The 12,614-nt window shown below is 44.7% G+C and overlaps 1 protein-coding gene across 5 annotated transcripts in view; it reads right to left on the minus strand.

The window, feature by feature from the left end:
* DECR2 (2,4-dienoyl-CoA reductase 2) overlaps window positions 1-12,614 on the minus strand; it is a 44,807-nt gene continuing 32,193 nt past the window's right edge. For all 5 annotated transcript variants that reach the window (XM_078780568.1, XM_078780563.1, XM_068122986.2 and 2 more), the window contains exons 8-9: window positions 4,569-4,673; window positions 1-529 (exon numbers count right to left, since the gene is read on the minus strand). In XM_078780568.1, the coding sequence (XP_078636694.1) occupies window positions 324-529; window positions 4,569-4,673 (311 nt within the window). In that variant the 3' untranslated portion in view covers window positions 1-323. The remainder of the gene's footprint in view (window positions 530-4,568; window positions 4,674-12,614) is intronic.

The following is a 12,614-nucleotide window of genomic DNA, read 5'->3' on the forward strand; positions in this document are numbered from 1 at the left end:
TCCATGATACCGCTTGGGCGACCTTGTTGTTGGCATCCAGAATAGTGGTGAATAAATCAATCACATTAAGATTGTTAGGAAAAAAAAAAAAGAAGTGACCGAGTGCATAAAAGAATCTCTTATTAACCGTTTTACAGGTTCGAGAAAGTTGAATTTTTAAAACTCTAACCCTCAAAGCTAAGTTATTAAAGAATTGGAAGTCCTGTGGCCTCTATCAGGCTCTTTTCTCCATCAGAAGTTGGATTTCAATCGAATTTATTGGTTCACGTTGCAAGAACTGTACCTGATGAGTACATTGGACATTGTTCAAGCGGTGGTCCCAATTACAGCTTGGCACTTGGTAGAATGTCAGGGAAGGCATTGGGTGTGGTAAGCCATGAACCACCATCTACAAGAAGTGTGATTCCAGTGATGTAATCAGCGGCAGGGCTGGCCAAGAACAATGCTGCATGAGCCACGTCCAGCTTGCTGCCAGCTCGGCCTAGCGGCAACTTCTGGAATAGCCCTGCAGATCGTGCCCAGGATCCTCCTGGAAGAAAAAGGACATGAAGCCATAAAAGGTCCCCTCCTTCTAGACTCACCCCCTCCCTCCAGACTCACACCCCTCCCTCCAGACTCACACCCCTCCCTCCAGACTCACACCCCTCCCTCCAGACTCACACCCCTCCCTCCAGACTCACACCCCTCCTTCCAGACTCACACCCCTCCTTCCAGACTCACACCCCTCCTTCCAGACTCACACCCCTCCTTCCAGACTCACACCCCTCCTTCCAGACTCACACCCCTCCCTCCACTCACACCCCTCCTTCCAGACTCACACCCCTCCCTCCAGACTCGCACCCCTCCCTCCAGACTCGCACCCCTCCCTCCAGACTCGCACCCCTCCCTCCAGACTCGCACCCCTCCCTCCACACTCGCACCCCTCCCTCCAGACTCGCACCCCTCCCTCCAGACTCGCACCCCTCCCTCCAGACTCGCACCCCTCACTCCAGACTCGCACCCCTCACTCCAGACTCGCACCCCTCCCTCCAGACTCGCACCCCTCCCTCCAGACTCGCACCCCTCCCTCCAGACTCGCACCCCTCCCTCCAGACTCGCACCCCTCCCTCCAGACTCGCACCACTCCCTCCAGACTCGCACCCCTCCCTCCAGACTCGCACCCCTCACTCCAGACTCACATCCCTCACTCCAGACTCACACCCCTCACTCCAGACTCGCACCCCTCCCTCCAGACTCTCATCCCTCCCTCCAGCCTCCTATCCCTCCCTCCCTCCAGCCTCACACTCCATCCGTTCCCCTCTTCCTCCCCTCCCTCATTCCAAAATAAGTCATGGTATGGATATTTATCGTCGTCGCCATGTGATGAATCTGGGGTGTGTTCAGTTACCAAATTTCTCGTAGAGGGCTTGCAAAGAGGCAAGCACTCAATTCAAGACCGTTGTTAAGAAACGGCTGGCTAGCTGCTTTGTAACTGAACCCACCCATGGACACCTTTGACAGTGTACAGTATATATACAAAATCCTGTACAAAAGACAGTTTTTTTTTAAAAACGAAAGACTTCAAATATTAATCACAAGTATCACAGGTCCCAGTAGAATGACACCCAATCCTATGGAGGTATGAATTAAAATGACAGAGCAGAATGAGAGAATCAGCCTTGCTTACATAAATACACTTAGTTATAAGAATCACTACTTTTCTTAACTTTTTCAGAGTTCACTCCAGATTCTGCAGATAATTTAGTCCACCAGTTTCAATCCTCAAATCAGAAGACATATTTCGATTACATACGAGTTCTTTAATTAGTCCGTGAGAGGCCATCGTGGAAAATCATATAATGCACAAAATCGCTTCAAGCTCCTTGAAAACTATAGTACCTACAAAAGCAATGTATACAGCGATTCTTAGGTATGAAGATCAGACATTCGATGATGTGAGTAAGGTGAGTGAAACATAAATTTTGAGCGCTTACTCATGCAGAGACATTCGCGGCTTGCTCCAAAGCAAGGTATTGTCGTTTCTCTGGCGATCAAGATCACTGGTGACGAATAGCCGAACTGCTTTAACCCTTGAGGCGAGCAGTCGAATATATGGCGGTTACGGCACGCACGCAGAAAGAAGAGACACGAAGCACACGTAAACCGAAACCACAAACAAAGAAACACGACAAATGAAAATACAACAATAATGATTTAATAAAAATAAAAGCACGGAATGAAAATGTCAAAATAAAAACTGAGGTAAATTAATTTCCTAACCGAGACGTTTCCTCATACTGACACAAATATGAACACAGGGGGAAAATGAAATAAAAACAAGCGTTATGCCTAGGTCCCCCGTCGGTGAAGTGATGTGAGTTGACAAAGTGGAAGACGCAAGGCAGCCATCTTGGATTTTGACGTGGCGACCCAATTTTCAATAGCGTTCTCCCTTATGCATAGATACACCCACACACCAGATTAGAAGTTGGTACTTCGCTTATTTTTCAAGATATTCCGCTCACAAGGTTCAGACATACATGGCGCCAGCGATCTTGGATTTTGACGTGGCGACCCAATTTTCAATAGCGTTCTTCCTTATGCGTAGATACACCCAGACACCAGATTAGAAGTTAGTAGTTCGTTTATTTTTCAAGATATTTCGCTCACAAGGTTCAGACATATATATATATGGTGGCGGCCATCTTGGATTTTGACGTGGCGACCCAATTTTCAATACCGTTCTTCCTTATGCCTAGGTACACCCACACACCAGATTAGAAGTTGGTACTTCGCTTATTTTTCAAGATATTCCACTCACAAGGTTCAGACATACATGGCGGCGGCCATCTTGGGTTTTGACGTGGGTTGCACCCACACACCAAATTAGAATTCGGTCCTTCGCTTACGCACGTACGCACGGACGGAGGGGAAAACCATAGTCCCCCTTTCGCTCCGCGGTGCGACAGGGGACAATAAACTGTTCCCTTTTGGCCGGCCGGTACTTATCGGTGTGCAAGTGGTCATTTTAGGAGGTTGGCAGTGATGATGCTTGAAACCACAGGCGGGAAGATGGCGACGCGTAGAACGCCACGCGCCAAAAAGCGCTCAGTGACGAGGGACGAGGCGAGCACGACCCGCCTTCCCTTCTCCTCATACACGGACTCTGCTTCGCGCTCCTAGGCTCCTTTCCGCTGCGAAGTAATTTCCTGCTCCTCAACCGAGCTGTCTGTCCGTGCTCCCCTCCTTTGCAAAAGCCAAAAGTCCACCACCCCAAAAATGGCCAGCAACCTGCTCGAAGCCAAAAGCACCCAAAGATGGCAAAGCCTTGTTGTTCGATCCCGAGCAGCCAAACGACTCTTCCCTCTCTCTCTAGATCCCGAGAAGCTTCTCGCCGACGTCCCTCCGACGTCCCTCCGTCCCAAGCTCCTTGAAAATCGCCTCATGCTCCTCAAGGCCAATCATGTCCGTTGGGGGGGAAGGGGGCGTGGCCTGCCAGCTCTTTCTGCATCCCTTTGTTTTTGAGGTCAATAGGTCAAAAGGTCAACATAGGCCAAAGGTGAACCCCTTTTTTTCAAATTTCTAAAATCCTCAATTTTCATCCGATTGACTTGAAATTTGAATAGGATTTTCACATCAGCTAACTGAATTTAACCACTAACTATTTTTGAGATCAGCATAGGCCAAAAGGTCAACCACTTTTTTCAAATTTCTAAAATCATCAATTTTCATCTGATTGACTTGAAATCTGAAAAGGATTTTCATATCACCTTACTGAAACCAACCACCAACTATTTTGAGGTCAACATAGGCCAAATTTATAAAAGTCAATTTTCATCCGATTAACTTAAATTTGAAGACGATTTGCATTTCAGGTCACTGAATTCAACCACCAATTATTTTTGAGGTCAAAAGGATGCCATACCGAGTGCCATTCTACATTGCTCTCTTTTGCCAAGTGTCGCCCTATGAGTGATTTTTCGTCTGTCTGTCCGTTTGTCCGCACAGAATAAATATGATTTTCTCTGTAACGGTTTGTGTGATCGACAGCAAATTTTCACCATAGGTACACATCCTCCACCTGAAGAATTTTTTAATGATCAGTATGACGTCATAGGTCACGTGGTACGGGCGCCATCTTGGAAAAACCGAAAAAGTTTGCACGTCTATATCTCCAAAAGCGCTTAATAGAAGAAATTGAGACATGGCTCATTGTAAAAAAACTCTCCATCGGGAATAAAACATGTTAATGATTTTGTCACAGGTGCCTCCATTATGACGTCATAATTCGACAAGTACAAAACTTCATCCGATCAAGATGAAATTTTTTGAACGTCATCTTGGGATAAATTGGTGGAGACAAAAGATAATGTTGACGTCATCGGTCACGTGGTTCGGCCGCCATATTTGTTTTAACTAACACAAAAGCCATAACCACTAAAAACACATCCTGGCGAGGGTCTGCAATCTCTGATTGCTCTTTCTTGTTCCTAGTTGCATTTATCAGTTCATCATGTGAGGAATAAATGGCAGTTAACAGTCGAGGTGGTTTGGGTGGGGGTGGGGGGGGGGGTGGGATATGTTTTTACCGAGACGCCGCATTCCTTCTGTTTCCTCTATGGGTCCAGGAGCCAAGCTGTTCACCCTCACGGCATCTGGTCCCCATTCCACAGCTAAATGGCGTGTCATAGCATCTGCAGATACATAATAGCTCATGTGAGATTATGCAACATATCATTTCGTACCACCACAACGTTTGATGCAATTTTGAATAAGCAATGGCACAGACTTTTTGGATGGTGTGTGTCTTATTAATTTTGACTTTGCCTTGTGTATGTATCACTGAAAACTGAAGTGTATCAATCACTCTCCTGCAACGATGCTCAGATATTCAGGGGATATAATGCAGACTCTTCATACCTTGCCTCAACTAAGAAGTTTGGTACCTCACCATACTTGAACCAAGATCTGTCCCATTATCATGGCAGAAACCCAAGACAGGTGTCAATATGTCATCTGCATAAAACACCCGTATCATAAGTCATGGGACCCCTTTGTAATTGTGAGAATTACACAAACATGCATAGATTGATTTTCCAAGCCGTGAATATCAACAGTACAAGCAGGGACCAGTTTGATTGCCTTTCATGTTGAAGACGTGTTTCACCAGTTTAATACGTTTCACCAGTTTAACACGTGTTTCATCACACACGATGCGCAGGGAAGAGAGGGAGAGGATCGCACACAGAGGAGCGAGGGAGAGGATCACACACTGGAGAGAGCGGGAGAAGGGAGAGAGGCGTGGGAGAGGGGGGAGAGTGACACTTCCACCTTGACTTGAGAGAGAGTGAGGGGCGAGAACCTACCTTGACTGACTTACTTCTGTTGTTCATTTTTTAAACTTGAAAGACTCGAATACAGTTCACTTTACAAATTAAATATCGTTAATAAAACCAAACGTTATTAATAAATATTGGATTCCATAGTTAACACACAAATATATGATATTACATGCAAAGATTTTCAAAGTATTGTTTAATACATTGGAAAAGGGGGCTTCATATAATTGTTGGAAAAGAGTTAACTCGCCTTAAATAAACTCTTTATATATATCCCTGGAATATGAAAAAATATAATTGGACTATGGTTCAATCCCTAACTTCAGTTTTCAGTCACTATACTTTTACTAAGTAATAATGAATAACCAATTCCCTCATAGGGAACACAACCCTACCTCATCTCTCGTCTCCACCCCTCAGTCCTCTCCACCCCTCACTCCTCTCCACCCACTCACTCCTCTCCACCCCTCACTCCTCTCCACCCCTCACTCCTTTCCACTCCTCACTCCTCTCCACCCCTCACTCCTCTCCACCCCCTTACTCCTCTCCACCCCTCACTCCTCTCCACCCCTCACTCCTCTCCACCCCTCACTCCTCTCCACCCCTCACTCCTCTCCACCCCTCACTCCTCTCCACCCCTCACTCCTCTCCACCCCTCACTCCTCTCCACCCCTCACTCCTCTCCACCCCTCACTCCTCTCCACCCCTCACTCCTCTCCACCCCCTCACTCCTCTCCACCCCTCACTCCCCTCCACCTCTCCATCCTCTCACTCTCCTCTTCCTCCTCTCACTCTCCTCTCCCTTCCTCTTTCCTCTTTCCCCAGCCCAACATCGCGTCCAACCAGATACATTCAAAAAGGTTATTAGAATGCATTTTTGCCAAGAAAATGCCAATATTCGTCCGATTTTTCTTACCTTTTACTGAAACCGAGTCTTAAACCATCTTAGCGACTATGAAAAATGAAATGAGGTTGGTGAATTAGAGTTTCAATAAAGCCGTGAGGGAGTCTGAATGGACTTTATTTTACAGGCCTTCGCCACTTTCATTTCATTCAAAATGCATTTTTGTCAAAACGCCAATTTTCATCCAATTTTCTTCCCGTTCTTTGCAATCGAGTTTTAAACCATCTTAGTGGCTATGAAAAGTGAAATCAGATGGTGAATTAGTGTTGAGATAAATTTGTGAGAGAGTCAGAAAGCACGAGCCTTACAAAAGTAGCTTATAGTCAGGTTTGTTATGTAATTTCGTTCTTTTTTTGTGGAGATTAGCAAAACTATACATTTTTGGAAAGCTGATAGCACCAGGAATCCGAAAAACCATGTTTCCATTTGCGCAAATTTTTCTTTGGCGGCCATATTGGATTTTCAAAATGGCCACCATCGGAAACCTATTTTTCGCGATATCTCAACATCCGAACCACCTAGAGTGCTGATTCCAACACCTATACCCACATTTTTGGGGATGAGGAATCACATGAAGCCATCTAAAATAATCTACACCTACCCTGGGATACCAGGTGGCAGCCTACAGCGGATTTTCAAGATGGCCACTTTCAGGAAACATGTTTTTTTCTGAATATGTATACCACATTGAGTGATGTTTCGCTACATTGTGGCACACGGATCATAATTATGAAACCACATCCCTCATATATCCTAAACAGGTGATTTATGTATTCAAGAGGTAAGTATATAGAGATGAGGCTATACAATCCATAATTATACATGTAATAATTACTTTTATTTGAACATAGAATATTTCCCATAGATGAAATTTTATCTTTGTCAACATTCATCAACATTTTGTCCTCATAGGTTTTCAAATGTCCTCATCACTGTCGTCAGAGCAGAGAACAGGTTGACAGTCATGGTCGTTTTCACATTCGGAGCTGCACAAACACAAGTCTGTGCATGCCAAGTCATTGGCACGGCACGAACACCGTCTCGATGAGCAGTCTCCTTTGCACTGACATCTGACCATCTCAAGTATTGCTTTTGGTGCTGGTGGTACATCTGTCATTAGTGGTTTCAATTCCCCATTGTTGTCCTTGAAGTAGCCATGTTGCTGTGGATCCAGGAACACTTGATGTGCGATAGTAGCCTGAGCCCATACCCTTGCCTGAAGATGTACACGATCAACATGCTGATTTAGAGCCCCTAGCGTTGGAGGTAACTTGTGACTTTCAGTCATGTGTTTACAGAAGAGGTACCAGCGCAACTCCGGAATGCTATTGATACATATTCCCTTTGGTACGTACACTGCACATACAAATCTTGCCAAGTTGGACATCTGATCTGCGGTCACATCTGCAGCATCACCGAGCATTCTCATGGCCTGTATCACGTCACTATCGGCTCTGACGAAAGCTTCAAACCATGTTGTTTTGCCTATTCGCGAAAACCGTCCAGTATTGTCTGCTCCTGTGAATGTGTGGAATGCTGGCAATGCCTTGGCCTTTTCGACGCCAAGATTGTTCCAGATTGGTTGTACTTGCACAAGGCCCGACACAAGGGAGACAGCAGTGTTTTTGAGCAGAACATCATAGTTAGCCATGACCAAGACCAGGACATCCGTATCAGGAGAGAAGAAGGTAAGCTGTTCTGCGTTGGGATTGCGGCGAGTTGCCAGCACTGCTTGGTGAATCATCAGAGTGTCTGCCTCCTCATGATTATTGTCTTCAAAATGCACGCCTTTGTTACTCTTGGCCTTTCCTGCTGCACATATAATTATCAGCTTGGAGGCATCTCTGTTGTACTCCAACGTTTTCTCAGCCAGATATTCTGCCAAATCTGACTTTGTCTGATCGTGTGACAAGAACCGCTTCATGGTGATGTGTTGGATCTTGGTATTGTCCTTCACTTGGTACTGGACTGGATTGTGACTGTTCCGTTGATTCTTTCGTCAACATACTCTTCGTACAAGTGTTGACCAATGTTGTCGATATTCAGGATTTGTGACGTGTGCTCCTCTGGGACATAGGCATGTGTGATCAAGTTGTATATGCTATTTCCTTCTGTGGTAAATGGATTGCCATGACTCATGATAGCAGCCTTGATCTTTTCAACCGCTGTATTGTTCAGATTCACTGCCCTCGGACTAAGTTCGTGGTGTTCTGTCACTTTGTCTGTTTTGGTGTCGAACTGATCTTTGAATTCTCTGGTCAGCCGTGACAATTCTGGAGAGGCCATAAAGAATCTCTGCCTTGCATTGGCATTATTGGAGATGCCTGGAAGTCCAGAATGAACCTTCATTGCTCTGTTTTCCTGTTCACAAGCGTGGTCTGCACCGATTGATACAAAGGGGATGCTAGATTTCGTTACTGAGATATTTCCATTCTCGAGTTCCCTGTATGTGGCCGGATGCGTCTTCCTCAGGTCATACATATCTGCTATGTATCGCGGCCAAAGACGTTTGTATTTGATACGATCCATGGAGAAAAATAGCTTGCTGAGTGCCTCACCAGATTCGAGGTGGAGTTTGAGATCTGCGTCCCGAGAAGCTTCCACAAAGAACAGAATTGTCTCCACTCGATGCAGGTAATTCATCAAGGACTTGAACATGGCTTTTTTGGATTGTTCTGTTTCCCAAGTCTTGAATATGTTCACAACATCAGCTGTAGTGATGACATTCAACAGTTTTGTGTTGGCTTCTTTCACACTTGTGGCTTTGGTGAACTTGTCCTTTTCTGAACATGCCTCGTCTATTTCTTCTGACATATCTGAGCAAATGGCTTTCAACTGTGGATAATCTTTGAAGAACAGGTCCAGCGCCATTTCATAAAGTGCTATATATGAATAAATATGAGCACGGAGAGTGCGTTTGTAATGCGAACATCTCAGGATCTGCCTTGTTGTTGAAGGTCCGTAGAGGTCGGCCTCTATCCACGCGTCATCAATACCTGAGTTCTCAATGGAAGTACCCAGGGCTCTCAAAGCAGCCATGACCACATGCAGCTCGCCAAGCCGAGGTACAACGGTACCTTTCAGGTCTGGCCTTGCATCCAGCAGCCTTATCACCTTTTCATAGAGGGCCATATCCCAGGAAATGACTGTAGGGTGGCTTGTACCAACAACTAAGTTCTTTAGCTGAGTTGTCTGAGAGATGACGGTCAGAAGAGTCGACCACTCGTGTGCTACTTCAGGTAGAAGGGGTAAGACTCCGACTTGTGTCAAACTGTGACTACCCGACAGCAATGAGTGGTATCCTGCCCAACCAGGTATATATGTGCTGTTTGATTTCTGCATTCTGGTGATCATAGAAGCAACCAACCATCCTAGATGTGTAAGGTGATACGCTGGTGATATACCATCCTTGCTGATGTGGAATGTGTCTGTTCTCTTTATGGTTTTCGGCACCGGCTTGTCACAATGAAGCATAGGAACCTGGTACGGGGTCACTGACAAACTGGTAGTGTCAGCTATGCTCAGTTGTGGCGCCAATGTTTTTCCTTGAGTGTCACGTTTTTGATAAACAGCAATGATTGTTCCATGGGTTGTCCCTTTGCCATCCACGCTGTCTTCAGCAAAGTCTGTGTTATCAGCTGCAAAAAACACAAAAGTTCCCTTCTTCAAAAATGGAGGAACATAAAGTCCTTGGAACTTCAGGGTGTTTTCCACAATGGCATTTGCTAGGGCTGTTTCGAGGTGCATAACACGACTGTACGAGACACAGTAACCTTGAGAGCAGAGACTTTCCAGGAGTTTCTTGTTTCTTGTGTCATGGTGAACTGCCAAGGCTAATCCTAGAGACTGTGGAGTTTCTTGTGATTTGGTTGATCGGAAGGTCGCAGAATCAGTTTTGGGCCTATAGTTCACTTGCTTGTCAGATTTGAATCCACCCAATAGCATCTGACTAACAGTGAGTACTTCTCTGTTAACGTGAGTGGTTCGTTTTTCAGTTTCTAGTGTTTCTGTTGGCCCCACCATAACCCATCTGATCATTGCGTGGAGTGCTGCTGGAACATCATCTGTGCTGCTAGTGACCTGTATAGCATCGGATGAGTTTTCCTGTTGGTGGAAGTTCTTGATAATTCTGCGCAATGCCTTTGCTGCTTTATAGATAATATTCAGATCATCTACTTCACTTTCTATCATGGCAGACTGAACCATATCGGATTCGCATGCATCTGGGGAGTAAAGAACAGAAGGTTTTCTCCTGTCCTTTTGCCTAACAGACGTTACGTGTGGTAGTTCTAGAAGAATTCTCTCCTTGAGCCAGTGTCTACTATATGCAGGGAAGTGGTGCGCCAATGCATCTGTGCCACCAAGCAAGTTGATGTATGTTGTTTCAATATGTGCCATGGATAAGTATTGTTTATTCTGAGTTTGACAGTCGACAAGGCTAATCAACTCAATCAAACATGATGTTTGAAACGGATGACCTCTCTCTGTTGTTCCCTTGTTATCCTTGGTACGTAACACATGGAATATATTTGTTGTCCAACATGACTTGTGGTATTGAACATCGATTGCATGTGCATCAGTGGGTGAGATGGATGTGTTTAACCTAGTTTGCAGGGTGAGATTTCCAGACAGCTCCACAGCATCGTGTAATGCTTTCCCACCGTTTTCTGTTCTCAATGTGTACAATTTTTGCTCGTTATCTTCCTGGCAGAAAAAGCAATGTTCCTTAATGAATGGAGCTGTTGCAGAACGTGTAAACGGACTGGTGGTGGAAGTTGATGGTTCGTCCAGTTCTGTGCTTTTTCGCTTTTGTCCACGTTTTTTCTCTGTGTAGGAGCCGGCTGAAATGTGATATTGATGGCGGTCTTTGGCACGTTGTACCTTCTCTTTGTTGGTTGCATTTGAATAACAGATACGATGCCAAACTGCATTATTGAATTGCAGACTTTCACTTGTTTCATCCTTTAAGCGACTGTGAATTTTAACATATTTTCCATCATGGTAGGCTGCTCTATCATTAAGGGTTTGTAGCAAGTGTTCAAACGAGTCTGGTTTGGGCTGCTGGACAAGCGTTCCATATTTTGCTGAAGCGGTTTGACAAATTATGCAGTGCTGCCACTGTGTGGGCTGAGTCGTAACTTCACTCATCTTCTCTCAAGACCTGCAAATATATAAAACGACAACAGGTAAGTAATTGTGAGCTTCATGAGGTTTATTTTAAATGAACTATTAGGTCTGATATAATGACTTTCCATGTACATGAACTGAACATGTTGAAATGATTATTTTCATGTACATGAATTATGAAATGAAATGAAATGAGTAGATTATTTTAGATGGCTTCATGTGATTCCTCATCCCCAAAAATGTGGGTATAGGTGTTGGAATCAGCACTCTAGGTGGTTCGGATGTTGAGATATCGCGAAAAATAGGTTTCCGATGGTGGCCATTTTGAAAATCCAATATGGCCGCCAAAGAAAAATTTGCGCAAATGGAAACATGGTTTTTCGGATTCCTGGTGCTATAAGCTTTCCAAAAATGTATAGGTTTGCTAATCTCCACAAAAAAAGAACGAAATTATAAATCTGAACATAATGAACCTGACTATTATGAGGCCTCCAGTGCTATGCGGAGCAAACAAAATGTTGGAGATTTGTTTATGAAGCCCCTCCCTCAACAGGGGAAGCCCCGCCCTGAAGAACGGACAGAGTGGATGAGAATATTATAGTGCACATATTTTATATCATCTCTATATTTCAATTTTGGAAAGAAGTTTAAAGGGATTAGAATGTAAACGATCGTTCAAATAAAAATATACCTTTAATGGACCAGTGCTTTACCCACCAGTAACAGCAACGATCTAAGCACATTTCCATCATATTTTGGGTGAATAAATAATGATCTTTTCATTGAATAATAAAAGAATCATTGGAATCTCCCGCGATGAAGCTAACTCCAAGGGCCTCTCACTCACTCACCACAGGCAGGTTGGTGGTCTTTCCATCTTCTACCGACTCCTCTCCGGCCTTGCCCCCCCCAGCTCTCTCTGGGCTCTGTCCCGCAAATATTCGTACAGGTCACACAAGATCTGCCAGCAACCCTCTTATGGTCAAACTGCCAAAATCAAGACTCTCTGCTCACCTTCACTCCTTCATTCCCCTTTTCTCCCGCCTCTGGAACAAACTCCCTCACTCTCTTCAATCCCACTCCACCCTCCAGGTCTTTAAAACAGCTGTTCACCACCATCTCTTATCTTCCCCCATCCAAAACCTTGATCTTTTCTACCCCCACTAATTTCACCCCAATTTCACTTTTTTGAAATACCAACTTCTGTCCTGGAAGTCCTTGGTGTCCTTGTGTTTTATACTTTTTATACCTTGTGTTTTATTGAT

The sequence above is a fragment of the Myxine glutinosa genome, chromosome 1, assembly GCF_964187855.1.
Source record: "Myxine glutinosa chromosome 1, kmMyxGlut1.1, whole genome shotgun sequence".
Taxonomy (NCBI): Eukaryota; Metazoa; Chordata; class Myxini; order Myxiniformes; family Myxinidae; genus Myxine; species Myxine glutinosa.